General features: G+C 47.1%; 1 protein-coding gene across 3 annotated transcripts in view; it reads right to left on the bottom strand.

Annotated features, from left to right (window-relative positions):
- The window catches only part of LOC137667399 (TGF-beta receptor type-2-like), a 35,804-nt gene extending 22,413 nt beyond the window's left edge, over window positions 1–13,391 (bottom strand). For 2 of the 3 annotated variants that reach the window (XM_068408131.1, XM_068408134.1), the window contains exons 1-2: window positions 13,215–13,281; window positions 1,036–1,175 (exon numbers count right to left, since the gene is read on the bottom strand). In XM_068408131.1, coding sequence (XP_068264232.1) covers window positions 1,036–1,141 — 106 coding nt within the window. In that variant the 5' untranslated portion in view covers window positions 1,142–1,175; window positions 13,215–13,281. Of the gene's footprint in view, window positions 1–1,035; window positions 1,176–13,214 lie in introns of all 3 variants that reach the window. The other variant, XM_068408133.1, reaches the window with a different exon arrangement.
- Window positions 13,392–15,508: the final 2,117 nt, after the last annotated feature.

Here is a 15,508-nt window from a genome sequence, read left to right as displayed (position 1 = left end):
GCGGGTGAGGGCAGGGGTAACACGCATGACCCCACGCTCCTCTCTCTGTCCTTGGAGCTGGTCATCTCCTCCATCCACCATGACAGCCCATCTTGCTCATGCCCAAGGCACTGACATCAGGCGACACCATGGACCCCTTTCCTCTGCCTGCAGCAAGATGCTTCCCCTCCGGGACACCTCAAATTTCCTGCCCCAGATTTCACTTTCTGTCCCCCAAAGCTGCTCCCAAACCCACCCTCCATTCTGGGCCCGTGTTTGTCCCGGCGGTGTGGGGGCTGGTGCAGGGCCCGGCCGGTGCCCACCACCAGCGTGGGCTGGCAGGGAGCGGGTGTGCTGCCGCGGCTGGCGGGGACGCCTGCGACGGGAGGGCTGCACGGGCAATTATCTGCCATATCGTGCTCTCGCTTGTGTTTAAAAACAACAACAGCTCAACTGACTCATAGATCCTACGGCCTCTGAGTCATTTTTTATTTCTGGATTTCACTGCTCTGCCCTTTGCAATGAAGGGAGTTGCACGCGCGCACACACACGCATCAAGTTCACATTTGTTTTTCCCCTATAAAAACAAAACGATTTCCATACCATTAATGAAACAGAAATTATTTGACTTCGCATACCCTGGCTTTTATTTTCCGTTGTATAAACTCTGCAGATGAAATAATGATGGTTGTAAAGTAAACCTCTCTTTTTTTTTTCCTTTCCCTTTCCAGGCAGCCTCTTTTCGAAATAGCAATAGGGAGTCACTTACAGACTTGGCTTGTGCTGAGCCTGTAGTAATTAACCCCTTCGTCCCCAGCTTTTCCTCTGTTGGTATTTAACCATAGCATGGGTGCAGGCAGCAGCAGGTCTCCCCTGGGACTAGAAGCAAAGCAGAGCAGGCAGGGAAACGTGGGAAAGGAGGAGAATAGCTTGTCTGTGCAAAGCAGTGGAGGGTGCTTGGGGTGATGCACCCATGGGCTGGACAGCTTTCCTGGGAGAGCCGGGGTGCTGGCACTGCAGAGCTGGAGGTACCTGCACTCTTCATGCACACCCCACCTTTCTGGGTGCAAGGCAGCACCACCCTCTTGTGTTTAGCCTGGCAGCCCCGTCCTGGCTCGGCTCCCTTTCCTTCTCGCTCCCCGGGGACCACCAGTGCTGACATCTCAGTGAAACGTCCTCTCTCCTCCACACCGCCACTGCGGAAATAATCTGCAGTAAATAATTTAATCACCAAATCTTGCTCTTTCTGTTTACAGGGCTGTTATGATTTTACGAAGTACTCAGAGGAAAATTAATAGGGTGAAGTAAAACCCTGCGCGAGCAGCAGATACGGCTGGAGCTGAGCGCGTGAGCACGTGCCTGCCTTGCCCTGTGGGACAGGGTGAGCTGCCCTCCCTGTGGGAGCGTGAGCTCTGCTTTTCGGGATACCCTTACCCCTACAGACAGTCTGTCCAGGCAATCTGTCTATCTTCAAGGCTTCTAAACATGCCATAAGCATTTTTTGCTAATCACATCTCTCATGCAGCAGCACAACCCTACATCCCTCTCCAGCATCGGTTCAGATGCTTCACCGATGCCTGGTCCGGGCGGGTTATTGACACCGGCTGAGATACTGTTACTCTTCCCAGACTGGGTGATGTGTTTTATATTATTTCTCTCGGATTTATTAAGCATTATGTAACTGGCTAACCAATTCCGTGTGCGATGCAAGCACGGCTGACTTCATGTCAGTGGAAAGTAAACAAAAAAAATGTTCTGAAGTGGCTAAACTGAAATTCATTTCCACACGCAAAGCAATTCCTGGAGGATCTTCCCTGTCTCCAAACAGCTACTTTGCATCCAGGCTCTCATGCAACCCATTAGAAAAGAGTTATGGAAAAACTGCATGTTGTACACGACAGGGCGTTATAAGCAAATCCTCTCTGTTTACTCTCCGCATGAAATGATTAAGATGAAGTTTATTTTACTTAATTATTTTAAAGTCTCTTCGTGGATTTCTGCTGCTCCTTGAAATACGTTACGCTGGCATGCTGTTTCTCTTTTAGCTGGAGCATTCCTTCAAATGTGAAAATTACTCTCCAAAGAAAGTTTGGCATTCAAGTTTGAAAAAACAAAGCAAGCCAGCCCTGCAGTGCTGAGATCGCAAAGCCCAGCAGGACCCGACCCAACATGATGAGGAGGATGTTCTGCCCTTGCTCAGCTTTGGAAGGACTGTAAGTACTAGGCAAAAGCTATACCCTCATTAGCCTCTGAACTCGAGCTCTTTCAGGAGCACTCTTCTGGTGTTACAGACAACGTCCTTCACATTAACACTAATTTGCACCCTGAGATGTTGAGCTGAGGATGAAGGAACATGGAATGGATAAAACACAGCCCTAGTGGCCCTGGAGCATTTTGTTTGTTTTCCTCAGTGTCTTTGAAACATTCAGCAATGTCTGAAAATGTTGTGTGTATTTCTGAATCCATGTCACCGATGCACTTAACCTTCACTGAAACATCAGCAAAGTTGGCAGCTGGGGGATGCCTGGTTGCATGTTATTTGCATGATTTTTCACTAAGCCCCTAAGGTGCCCAAGCACTTGCTTCACCTAGGCAAGTAGGTAAGTGTAAGTGAAGTTGAATTGCTGAATTAGGCCTGGCTGGGCTGATGGATCACATAACAGCATTTGCCACTTGCCAGGCTGCAATTTGAACATAAAGGTGGCACCAAGCTGTGGATCCCCGGGGCAGATGATGGGTTGTGAAGGGGCAGGTCAGGACAGCCCTGAAGGCGATGGTGGTGGGCAAGTTTGCAGCTCCACGTGGGTGTTACTACTGCATGTAGCCTTGTGCCGACTCACTAGATGAACCAAGTTGTCCTAAAAGCAGGTGGGAATCCACAAGTTAGGGGTTTGTCTGCTGTTCAGGAGGCTCACTTATCCCCTTGGGAGATGAGCAGGGATGCCCTGCATCCTTCACTGAAAAGGCACCAGAGGGAGGGTTGAAGGTTAGCCCAGGAGTCCCTTAAGTCTCACAGGACAGCAGCTTAACACAGGGTTTTTTCATTCCCTAAGTGCTGAGTGTGTGCTGGCTGTTGTGTGTTGCTGTGTAATTACGGCCGGTACCTCCAAAGCCATTACCACGCCAGGCAAAAACTGCCCTGGCAGACAAACGCAGTTGTGAGTTTGCCCGGTAATAGCTGTACTCATCCCATTAGGCATTTGGCAGCTGACGGGTAAGTACTGGGCTACGAAAGTCAAACGCGAGGAGCTACGACGCAAATGAAGGCTCACAGCCATCCTGCGTCTGAAGATGCAACACAAGATCTCGGCTGGCAACAAGTACCTTTCATTGTACCTATTGCCCCTATTCCTTTCTCTTTCGTATCTTTTGCTGTCCTTCCCACCCACGCTTGGCATTGGAAAAGCCCTGAGAAAGGAAGCTGAGCCGGCAGTGCAGCTTGAACAACAAGTTTGGGGTCTGGGAGGGAAAAACTCCCCACAGCTGGGTGTCAGCCCAAGGAAAAACCATATATACACCCAGTCCTGTGTGGTAAACTCCACCAGCACCACATCACGGCCCCGCTGCCACAGCAAATCCCACCAGCCTGGACGACCCATGCCATTTCTTCCGGTGGATGGAAAGTACAGCAATTTATTCAAGGTCTGAGGAGGGGGAAAACTGCTGAGGACAATGTTCGTAAGCAATTTTAGCAGCTCTGCCGGTGCCTCTGCTTACCTGGGGCTCTGCAGGGTAACACAATGCGTTAGTGTATGGCATAGCGTGGTGTGTGTAGGCTGCTGGTGGGGTTTGCAGAGGGCTAAGCTAGCATGTCCCCCGTGGAAAGTGCCTTCTGATGAACGGGGATTTGCACATTGTGTTCCAGAGGGCTCTGACATTTCAGCCCTCTGAAGAGTGCCTTGCAGTGATCCAGTTTTAACTAAATCCTGGTCTTAAAAATGAGTCCCTTCTTCCCACCTCCCACTGTGCTTAGGAGGAGTCACAGCCTGGCCATGCACGGGTGGTTTGAGCTCATCTTGTCACAAGTCGTTGCAGAAATTGCTGAGGATTTAACAGCACTCGCAGGTCTGGGAGCTGAATGGCAGAAGGTAAGAGTCAACTGACTCCATAATGCTGTTGCCATCATTTTTGTTGGTCTTGTTTCTCCAGAGCCATCAACAGTGTATCCCATATCTGGTATATTTAACTGCAGCTTCTGCATCTCATTTTCAGGAAGACCCAGCAGAGACGAGCCCCTCTCTCTACATAGAAAAAGCAGCAGCAATCAACATAACAGCAAAAGCAAGTGAGCTGCACATCAGTTGCAGACGTTGCTCTGTCAATCTAAGTAAAACTACTGCACATCAGTTTTTTTTTTTTACTATTATCATCATATTATACCGTGGAATCCAGTTTTATGTATATTTTTCAGGCTCTGCAGGAATCCTGGATCTCCGTGAATAGATGGAAGTGAAATTTCAAGATATTGTTGAAATAGGTAAACATGTCAGAAACATTATCTGGGTCACATTTGGGCAACAGGGTTCGCTCTGTTTTAAGTGCAAATGGTTTACTGATGATTTAGATGAACTTCCTGAGGAGTGTTTGAAATTCCTGGCACACGTTTGATTTACCATCTGCTAGAAGGACTTTGATGAGCCCACAAAAAGACATTAGACTGGAGCTGCTCTTCATATCTTGGGCAGACTTTTAGTGATTGACTAGTTTGTATTTTTTTGCGTTTGTATGATTTTGATTCCCGAGGAGAAGCAAGGCTTGCAAGGGACTGTGCGATGAGCTGCTGGGGCAGAGATGCTCTGTTAATTCTCCATCAATGTGCTGTCATCAAGTTGTTCCAGCACTGCCTGTTCTTTATGTCTGTTAAAATTATTACGTAGAGTCAAGTTTTGCCCTCATGTAGACTGGTTCTAACAGTAATTAAGTAATTTGCGCTGTCAGAGGGAACTTGAACTTGAGGCTAGCCTGGATTACAGGCGCTAAAAACTTTCTCGCTTTTCCTAAAGTGTCCCACATTTAGTGCGTAAATAGATGGTGTATTCTTCTCTTTCTTTCTTGATCTCTTAAAAAAATATCTTTTAAGGAGCTTGTGTTGTAACCTACTAAAAAGCACTGCCCAATAGGGCTGAATTCAACTTGAATATTTTGCATTTTTCTAAAGCAGAAGAGAGTTATGGCAGGAGGGCAGAGGGAAGTAGGTTTTTGGAAAGGAATTTTTGCAGGAATGGGACCAAGAGTCCTGTTGACAGGGCCTGAAGTGCTTTTTCTCCACACATGAAAGTAATGGCAGCTTGTGCGTCTGTGTGATGCCTCTCCAGCGACCCCTCCTGCAGGAGAAGGAGAGGGTTCCTGCAAGTCCCAGCCTCTCGGTAGATCTGCCACACAGCTCCGAGGAACATCAGCAGCTGGAGGGGACAAGGTGCAGGGGGCGACGCTGCTCCTCCAGCACGGAGGAACAGACAAAGAGGGGAACGCTCTCCATTCGCCATCTCCCGCTTTGAGATCTCATCGTTTGGCAGTAGCGCGTTGCCTTTTCAACTCAGTGTCCTGCCCCAGGATACCTCCTGAAACATGCCGTGGTCTGAACGTTGCTGAGCAGTACTTCTGCCCAAGAGCCGCCTCCCCAGCAGCAGCCTGTTGGAGATGTAATAGCCCCGGCAAGGGTGAAAGAAAAGCTTGTGCCGCTTGTGCCGATCTTTTACAAACAGGTGATCACAAATATACAAAATGAGAGTAAACGTGTGCTGGGGAGATCTCACCCCCAAGAAAATATCTTGTGCCTTTGGTGGGAACGTCTGTGGCCATCTTCTACCACCACCGAGTGCCTTTTGACATATTAAAGACATGGCAGGAACTGAGCTCCCAGGGGATCCATTGGTCTTATTTCTGTGGACGCTTGTACCCTGGGCCTATTTGAGGAAGGATGATTCATTAAACTGCTCCTTGCTTATGGCTCTGTGTGTCACTTCCTATTGTAAGAAGAAGGGTCTTGTTTGCTATCGTGGACTGGTTGGGGCTAATTTTGGGATAGATCTAGCATGGAAAAAATGCTTTATGCAGCAAGACAGCAGCTGATTCAGTTTCTTCCAAGCTGGATGCTGGTGTTCAGAGTCTCCCAGGCAGGAAGTTTTATCAATCAACATCAGACAGATGTTCCTCATCGTGTCCCAACTGTGCTGGCTGGTGACCTGCTCTGTCAAACACTTGTCAAGGGACACAGGCATTCATTCATTCAAGTGCCCACCATAAATGGGTGGCATTTTATTAAACGATCCACCTGAAAACAGCAATGGATGTTTTTAAAGACATATCTATACCCGTAATAGTTGTAAAGACCCCAGAAGGACTTGTAGTCATGGCACTCCCAAGAAGCGTTCCTGGGAAGGGGTCTGAGTTCCTGATTTTGCAGGAAAAGAGAAGATTTTTTTCTCTGGATTTCCAGCGCCAGGCATGGTATGAATTCACATTAGCAGTATCAACTTTCTGATGGGGTGCATGGTGTGCCAAGGCAATGCAGGACACAGTCAAGCTGTCTGGTTTGGGATGGCTGCAGTGAGAAAGGATCCCTATCAATATCTCAGGGTTTTGCATTGTTGATCTAAGGAAAAGGCCTCTCTTAGTGGTATAACAACCAGCAGGCCAGGAACTTCAGCAGATGTCTCTGGGCCTCCCAGAAGCAAAGATATGAGAAAAGTGTGTTATTCCCAGAGGGAACATCTTCATAGGGGTGTTGGGGGAACTGAAAAGATCAGGAGGTGCTCAGATATTGGGGCAAGGAGTTGCCTTATCAATGATCGGATCACATCAGTTGGTGTCACTTCAGGTGACTGCTTCAGGGCTGAGCCCCGCCTGGACCCTGGAGCAGGGCAATAAGCCAGCCCTGTTTGCTGACTGCTGTGCTTGCTGGCACAAGCTCATCAGCACTGCTTTGCATGCAGGGCATGTATTAGGGTGTGATGATCCTGGAGGCACAGACTCTCCAGCTCCCAGGCATGGTCAGAGGACTTGCCATCATACGCTGCAAGGGGAGGACGTCAGCTCTTTGCAGGCTGAGTGAAGGCGGGCAGGCGTTTCCTTCAGACACCTTCAGGCTTCATCAGCACTGACTCTGAGCCAGGGTGGAAGCTGCTGGGGATGGCTTTTTTTGGACCTCTGCTTACCCAGAACAGCTGGAGTTTTGGACCTGGTGGAGAGTAAATGACATGGAGCTAAAGGGAACACCTCCATCCCCAGCATGGCAAGGTGAGAGGTCTTGCCACAGGCCCAGGAAGAGCACGTCCAGTACGAAGATGCTTCAACCACTTCCAGAGTGATGGCCAAGGCGTGGGTTGAACTGGAGCGCGGGACTCTGCAAAGTGAGACCCGGCAGCTGCCACCACTGGGGCCGCCTATCAGCTCCCCGTTACAGCTTGCTGCTGCTGATAGCTGCAAACTGCACAGCGGAAATGTTGAAAACATCTTTTTTTTTTTAAAAAAAAATTATTATTTTAATCAAGTCCAGCTGTAAATAATCCTGTCTAGTCAAGGATAACCCCTGGGCGGAGGCATATCCTCAGAGCTGCTGGGATCCATGTGGGCGATAGTCCTCTGTCCAGGGCAGACTGGCAGGCTGTGGTGTACAGCTGGACATGTTAATTGCCCCAACGCCGAGATGCATTTGCTGTAGTATAAATCAGCTGTCATCTGTCAGGCGTGTTCCTGGCTTATCAATGGGAAGCAAAACACTGCAGTGGAAGAGCTCCATGAAAGGGTAAGTCCTGGAGTGGCGTAATCGGTGGGAGCATGGGCTGCAGAGGGGATCGCACGATAAGCAGGCGCTCCCACTTCTCCTAAAAGCTTGACAGCTACCAGCAGCTGGCAGGAGAGTTTCAGCCCTACATGGGCTGTAACAAAAAGATGAACCAACTGAAGAAGAAGAAACACGACTCCGATAGATCTTACAGATCCTTTCCAGAGGCAGGATCACAATGGCCATCTCTGAATTCAGCGATGTGCATGTGAGCAGGGCCAAGGCAGCTTTCAGCCACCCCTTCATTTTCCCCTGAGGGTCCCTAAGGAAATGTTATCCCACAGTTGGGGTCCAGCCTGGAGATAACGTAGCTGTAATCCACAGGTTTGATAAGGCAGGCAGCCATCAGTGGTGTTATCTCCCCTCTACACGGAGGCCCCTTTCAGCGCGAGGCTTTCGCTTGGCACACAGCGCTGAACGCTGGATGTGAAAAGAGCAAAGCATGTGGGAGCTGCTGATTTTGTCTCCTTGGTGGGACTGTTTTGTTTTTTTTTTTTCTTAAATAAAAAGATCAGATGTTGCGCTTCCTTGAAAACATGACAAGCTATGGGAGAGTTCATTAGTTTACGGCAAGTTGCAACACTGTGGAGCCCAGCTGAAAGCAAATGTCATGGCAAAGAGTTATCACTAAGGGGAGAGGAAAATAATGTCCTGAGGAAATAAACTCAACAGAGCAAAACATGGAACAATATAAAGCTGTGGAGGACAGGCAGTAGAGTTGAATACTTTCTCAGAATAAAAGCCCCCAGTCACCTGTTTTTAACGCCAATGTTTGTTTTCTGCATATCCAGTGAATATGTGGGATACATCTGTTCAGGACTCCATCTCTAATGGGAGTAACAAGTATCATGACTGCAGCTGGCTGAACTTTTTTACTACTAATACACAAAAATGTCTTTGTGACCATCATTAAATAGTGATAACACCAGTAAAACACCAGTAAAAATCAGCTTTTTTTTTTTTTTTTTTTGAGAACGGTGTGTTTTAATTTCAAGTTCCATGGAATTATATTTCAAAAAGGACTTTCCTCCACAAAGCCCCCCACTAAAATACAGATTTGAGCAGCTTTAATGATGACCAGCCTGCGTCAAGTCTGAGCAAAGCTGGAGGTGCAAGGGGAGAGGAAATCCCGCTTTCGTAACTCTGACATAGCTGTACGCTGCCAGCTTTCTCAGCCTTCAGTTAGTCTAACTCACGCCAAGGGCTGAAACTGGTTTGGAGAAGTGTAAAGGTGAATTCAAAATAATCCGTTGCTTGCCTTGCTGAGTCTCATGCCACTTGCAACACGGCAGAGGGCTCTGGTTTTGCATGGCCTAGGTTTTTCTTGTGCTTTCCCCTTCTATTTCCTAACTGGAGAATTTGTTGTAACTTTGTTCTTATTTAGCTTCATGGTAGGGTGCATAAGTTTCTCCTTCAGGCGGTGGGATGCTGCTCCTGCTCCCAGCTCAGCTACCTACACCCAGACAACGCAGGGCCCTTGCAGCCTCTTGGTTTCTTTTGAGAGTGATAATTTCTTCCTTGGTGTTTTGGCTGTCTTAAAACAACACCGAAGCAAAATATGGTGCTACGTGAGAAGGACTGTCACAACCAATCCTGCAGCCATGTGTCCCGGGGTGGGCAGCACCCACCTCCGTGTGCTGCGTAGCCTGGGAGAAGATGTCTGCTCTGGTGCTCCGGCTCAGCCTTGGACCTGCAAAGCCCCTTTCTGCTAATGGATGTATTTGCCTGTGAAACGGAGGGTGACTCTTCCTTTATCCTCTCACCATCTCAGGTTTCACCCCGTGTTCCTGATTTGTGTGTGCACTGGCTTTGGGGTGCAATCCCGATAGCTCCAAGGAGCAGGCTGGTGTTTCGGTGTCAGCACAACCCCTGGTTTTAGCTCTGGTGACCTTAGAAATAAGAGGCTGACTTCTTGAACGAGCTGCGTGAGGAGCCTGGGATAGGTCAGAGATTTCTTGAGCAGATCAAAAGCCAGAGATGTTTTTCTGACAGCCCCGGAGCTCCCTGTCATGATTTATGAATTATATATGCTCTGTATGTTTAGCTGAAGAGGCTCATTGGGGGAAGAGGGGCTGGTTTGTGCAAGCAGGAAAGAGCATGTGGCTTCAGAGAGCCACCATCTACCCAGAGATCCCCCCCTCGAATGCACTCTCTGCGGAGCCATTGAAGTGCCTTGAGGGAGTGTGGCAAAGGGAACCCAGGAGACTCACAGCAAAAAATGTCAGGATATTTTAGCAGGCCAGGATTTTAATGGGAGGCTGATTTATGGGGAAGCAGACCCAAACTCCTGGAGCTGGGAGCTCTGGACTCAGGGCAGCAGACCTGCAACCTTCCCTCCTTTCACAAACCCTCTTTTTCTTTGGAGCTTCAGCAGATCACATGGGGTACAGCTGTCCCTTGGTAAGCACTACGTGCCCTGGCAGATTCTGAGTTTCACGTCCTCTTTTGGAGGCTGGATGCCCAAAGGCACTCTGCTGGGCTCCTGGGGCTCTTCATGCCCTGAGAGCTGTCGTCACACCAGTGACACTTAGCTCACGTTCTTGAGATTGTCTCAACAGCTCAGAGAGTTGTGGTGCTTTCCTCTCCGTGAGACGAGATTTTGCTCAGTCTCATGCTTGCGTGGCCTGACCTGAGCCCTATCCCCGACAGACGGAGCACGGGGGAGACTTTCCTGATTCTGATGCAAACCAGGGCAGGAAAACTCCTAATTATTAACTTTAAGGCCAGAGTGTTTCCATGTGCACAATACAGTAATCCCTAGATCACGTCCGTAACTTCTAGGTTATAGTCTACCGAGCGGATAGTCTTGCAGTCATTGAAAGCTTTTGAGCAACAAAAATCCACCACATCCTGAGCCTGAGTAATTACTTGCTGGAACAACTTCACTATGTTGTGCTCTAACACAATAGCTCCTGGTTTCAGCCTCCAGCATGTAAATCTTGTTTTTCCTCTGTCCCATACAAGAGGAAGCCCTCTGCCAGAAAGCATCTCTCCAGGACCTGGTTATCGATGATGACCAGCTCACCTCCCAGCTCTCTCCTGGCCAAACTAAAGACACTGAAAGCTTTCAGCAACCCCCACTGTAAGACAGGTTTTTCCAATCCTGAACAATCCTTGTATTTTTTTTGTGTCCTGGGCTAGGTAAATCCAGAACTGCGCCAGCTCTCTGCCCTGGAAGGATTCTCTGCTCCCCTGCGTGTGGGTTTGCATTAGCAGTGGTGAAGCTACAGCTCCTGTCTGCACCTTCTCCTGAGACAGCCATGCAAAAATGCTGCCCTCCAGCAGCCACTGCCACTGAGCAGAAGTTTAAGGGTAGATATTTTGAAGCCTTGCTAGGGCTGGCCAGAGAGAATTAGGGAAATCTAGTAGCTAAAATTTCAGCTGTCTATCAGACTACAGTCCTTTTTCCCAGTGTGTATGGACAAAAGCGGCCAGATGTGCTGTCTGATGACCACTCAACCATGTTGGTGATTAAAGGCATAGAGAAATGCAGTGTGAAGTGCAAATTGGGGTCTCTGCTGCCCCGGTGTAAACTCTTAGGGAGAGCAGCAGAGCCCCTAAAGGTGTGCAGCTGGCCTCGAGGGAGTTATTCTGGGCTACCTGAGATGCAATTTGGGCCATGTTCTCTATGGCAGGTCTTAAATCTCTGTGGGAAGAGAAGCGACTTTGCTGCTGTCACTCTTTAAACAGAGGCTAGATCAGCGGTAGGATTTGTTGCTTGAAGAATAACCAAATGTGTATTTTCTGTCATTTTGGGGCACTTGCTGTTCCCTTCTCTCTTAATGTCAATGCAAAGTGGGCTCCCAGGCTACTTTTACTGTCTCAGAAGGGCTGTATGGTCGATCTTAACACGATATGCAAGGGAAGTGGATGTAGCCCCAGAAAACATATATCATCGTTGAGCTGAATCAGAGAGAGCAAGCCTTGGTTTATTTTTTTTTCCCCATACAGAGGCAAATTTTGTCATCATATCACTCACGTAACCTTTCAGATGAACTTAGTAATCATGATATGTTTTGGTTTGGCTTCTTTCAGATTAAAACCTTGCCTTTCAGAAAAAGGAAACCATAAGTTAAATAACTCCAAAATTAGGTATTTCTGAAGGATAATTAGTGGTCTTATTTCTTACCAAAAACAACCCAAGACTGTCCTTTAAATAATACCTTGTAGTAATTCCTTCAGTTCTGCTCCAAATGCAATTCATTTAGCAGGATGTTATCGGTATAGCGTCCTACATTTCAAACCACATTTTAGGGTATTGTCTACAATAATGAATACTATATATCTCCACAACTTTTTAAAACCAACCAGACCTTATGTCCTAAATCGCCCCATCTGGGTCTCTCTGCTTCAACAGTTGCACCAAGGCTTATATTTGCCTACACACAAATTACCGACCGATCATATTCTTTCATTCCCTGTTCCTGTAGATAGGGGGACCCATGTAAAGTGAATGTAGATACAGATCCCTGCCCCCAGTTATTTCATTTGGATGCAAAAATACTGGAATTATAATCCTCCTACTTCATTGCTTTGAGCAAAAAGCAATTTTAGTTGCATCGGAATTTCTATAGTGAGGGGAACGGGTCTGTGTTTGTAAAAGAGTTCATGGTAAAAAGTGCCATTGTCTGTGCGAATATATAAATATATCCTATATAGGGATGTATGTGTGTATACACATACATAGGCACTGTATATACAGAAAGACACACACACATACTTAGGAGATGCGTATATAACACTCACTTATATACAAATCTATTCCCTGTTATGAAACAATCATCAAGATATAAACAAGAGAAGTTAAACCACGGATGGGCACATTTTCAAGTGCTGCTGGAGGGTTTTATCTACAGTATTGAAGAAGTGCTATCAAAACCTAAACAGGGCACTTATTACAAAGAAATCTTTACGTAAGTGCTGGAAACGTTTGCCGAATAACCAGATGTTGTTGCAAAGACACTTCTCCTCCCCCCTCTCCCCACTTCTTTCCTTCTTTAATAGTTCGATTAATTCTGCGCATAAACCGGGGCTGATAAACGTTCTAAGCTGCAAACTTCACCACGTCTGGACGCTGTCGAAGCCAGGTCATTCAGCGGTGCACTTCAGTTGCTTTTAATCTCCCTCAATAAAATAAAAACTTCCAACGAGTAATGCTGACCTATATATATTTTTGCACTGTAAACACTGACATCTGCGATCTGCTCCAAGCGAGCACGCAGCGCTTTCCACCAAGGCAATCGCTCGCCCTTCACCGTAAGAGAAAGACACAGCTGATGGCAGTCGTAGCAGTCTATTCTACTACTTTCTCAGCTATTTCCAATCCTCCGGCTAATTGCTGTCAGGGGAGAAATCAAAGATCCGCTATTTTGCTGGAGGAAGGAAAAATAAACGACCTCTCGGAGTACGTTGCTTAACATTGTCTAACCAGAAACATTTTTCTACTCACAGAAGGAGAGCAGCAGTAAGGAAAGCAGCCCCGGTCTCCTCCAGTTACCCATTTTCTGGATCCCGCCAGCGACCAGAAGCCCGACTTCACGGCGTTGACCAATTCATCTTCTCTCGGTGCAGCCAGTCTCCTGCGTTTCGGCTGTCAAGCCCGGAGCCCCGAGTTTGCGAGGCTCCCGGCTAGGCTTGCCGGGAAGGCGGATCCAGTCGCTAAAGCCCAGCTGTGTGTGGGGTCCGCCCAGGAACTGCAGTTTATGAACAAACTAAGCCTGACTCTCCTCTCGAAGTATATACAAATATGGGAGGGGGGAGCCAGGGGGAAGAAGCCTGGCTCTGAGAAAAAGAGTTTGATTTTTTTTTTCCAATGACACACGGAGCTGCTCCTGGCTCCGTACGGCCCAACTATCTTTGAAGGGGACCTAATGTCTAATCAAAAAGTCCTGGGTACTCCTGCATGCCTCTTTCATCTGAATAAAACACGGAAGGTAACGCTTCAATATGCTGAGCTGCCATTAATTCGCTACCTTCCCCCCCCCCCCGCTTTTAGAAATTAACTCTATCTTTTAAATAAGCTTCAACAGGCTATATTTTTAATAAGGATAATTAGAAGTTTTAGGGCAGCTTTTTCAGAAAGACCACATCAATATGAGCTTAGCATAAAGTAGGTACTTTTGACCCATTAAAACAGCAGGATTTATATGTTTTCCTGAATCAGGGCCTAAAATAATAACATAGAGCATTTAAATAGCTGCTTTCTCCCCAAGATCTCAAACTGCTTTACAAAAACTTGTAAGAAATATTATCCCACTTACAAAAGGGAAACTGTGAAACGTAGCAGAAATCTGACTTGCCTTGGTTGTTAACACAATCCATCAGTGGCAAAAGGAGGAGTAAAATCCTCAAACTCTTGCCCTATGATCTACCCCAATCCTTCAGGTTGTATTAAAATAATGATCAATGTAATCGAGTGTGGCAGAGAAAGAGATGTTGTCATTAAGGCTTTTTGCAGACAAAATGCCTGCCCTAAGGTGAGGCTAATTTTTTATAGTTATTGACAAATATATTGATTAATTTCTAATGCATACACAACACACTAATTCAGTGAATCTCCAGCTTTTTCTTTACCCATTTTACAGTTAGTCTTTTACTTCATTAATCAGTATGTGGCGGATACATGGTGTATCTGTATATGCTTGTGTGCATGTGTGATCATTACCGGTGAGCGTTTTGCTCCGTTGGACTTGAAGGTCCTTTCTTTGTATGAACCTTTCTGATAAACTGATCCCACTTGTTTTGTAAACTATTTATATAAGTTATTCTGTTAGGGAGACTCTTCCAGGAGTCCCAGGCAAGGTGCAACATTGCCATCCCCCGCTTGGCTGTGTTTACATCAAACCGGGCATCTTTTATGTGCAATGTAGTATTAATCAAGAAGAGATGGCTTGGCCTGAGTTATGACAGCTGAGGTATGGCCTTTGAGGGCTAAGGATGAGCAAATGTTTAGCAAACTTTCAGAAAGACATTATTTTCCAATAAGCATATTGGAACTGCTGTGTGCCCAGTGGTTTCTTTGGATGACCTGCCAACTCTCCTCTTTCTGATTCAGAGCATTTCAAAATGCCCTCAGATCGCTCAGACTGCCGGTTGGATTTTCTGACATGAGCCTTTCTGTGTGCTACAAGACAGCTGGGTAAGGCTTGTGTTAGGAACGCCACAGATTATTCATGATCCATGGGAGCCCTCTTTAAAATCAGGAAGAATCCCCCACTGCCTATGAAACTTGGAGAGAAATAATGTCCCCAGCAGGAGCCTGGATGGGCTTTAAACCATGGTGGACATTGATAAAACACGCTGTATGATTTGGAGGTGCAAGGGAAGCAAGGGATATTATTTTTTTAACAGCAGAACCTGGGAAGGCAGCAGGAAGCCTGCACAACGTCCCTGCAGCCAGGGACCCTGAGCCACGGGAGCTGCGTTTTCCAAAAGCCCAGGCAATCCCTAACAACAACTGGGCCCAACTGAACCCTGTAAAATGCTTCATCCTGTCCGAAGAATAATCTTAGGGAGAGGTTTGGGGCCGGAGCTCACCGAAATGAGAGGAAAGGCAGTAGCTGTCCCACGCGATGGCATCTTTACAAGGCAGTTGGGTTTCTACAGGAAGCTCTGCAAGGGGAAGCTTTTGGGGAGCAATGTTTCCTGCTCTTCCTAAATGGCTGTACTTATTTCTAGATGGTGTTAGACCTGCTGCTTAGTAAAATATGGTGTCGTGGTGACACGGGCAGGGGTTTGCTTTCA

The sequence above is a fragment of the Nyctibius grandis genome, chromosome 9 (genome assembly GCF_013368605.1).
Source record: "Nyctibius grandis isolate bNycGra1 chromosome 9, bNycGra1.pri, whole genome shotgun sequence".
Classification (NCBI taxonomy): Eukaryota; Metazoa; Chordata; class Aves; order Nyctibiiformes; family Nyctibiidae; genus Nyctibius; species Nyctibius grandis.
Note: the sequence above shows the minus strand (reverse complement) of the source record. Positions and strands in the feature narration are given on the sequence as shown.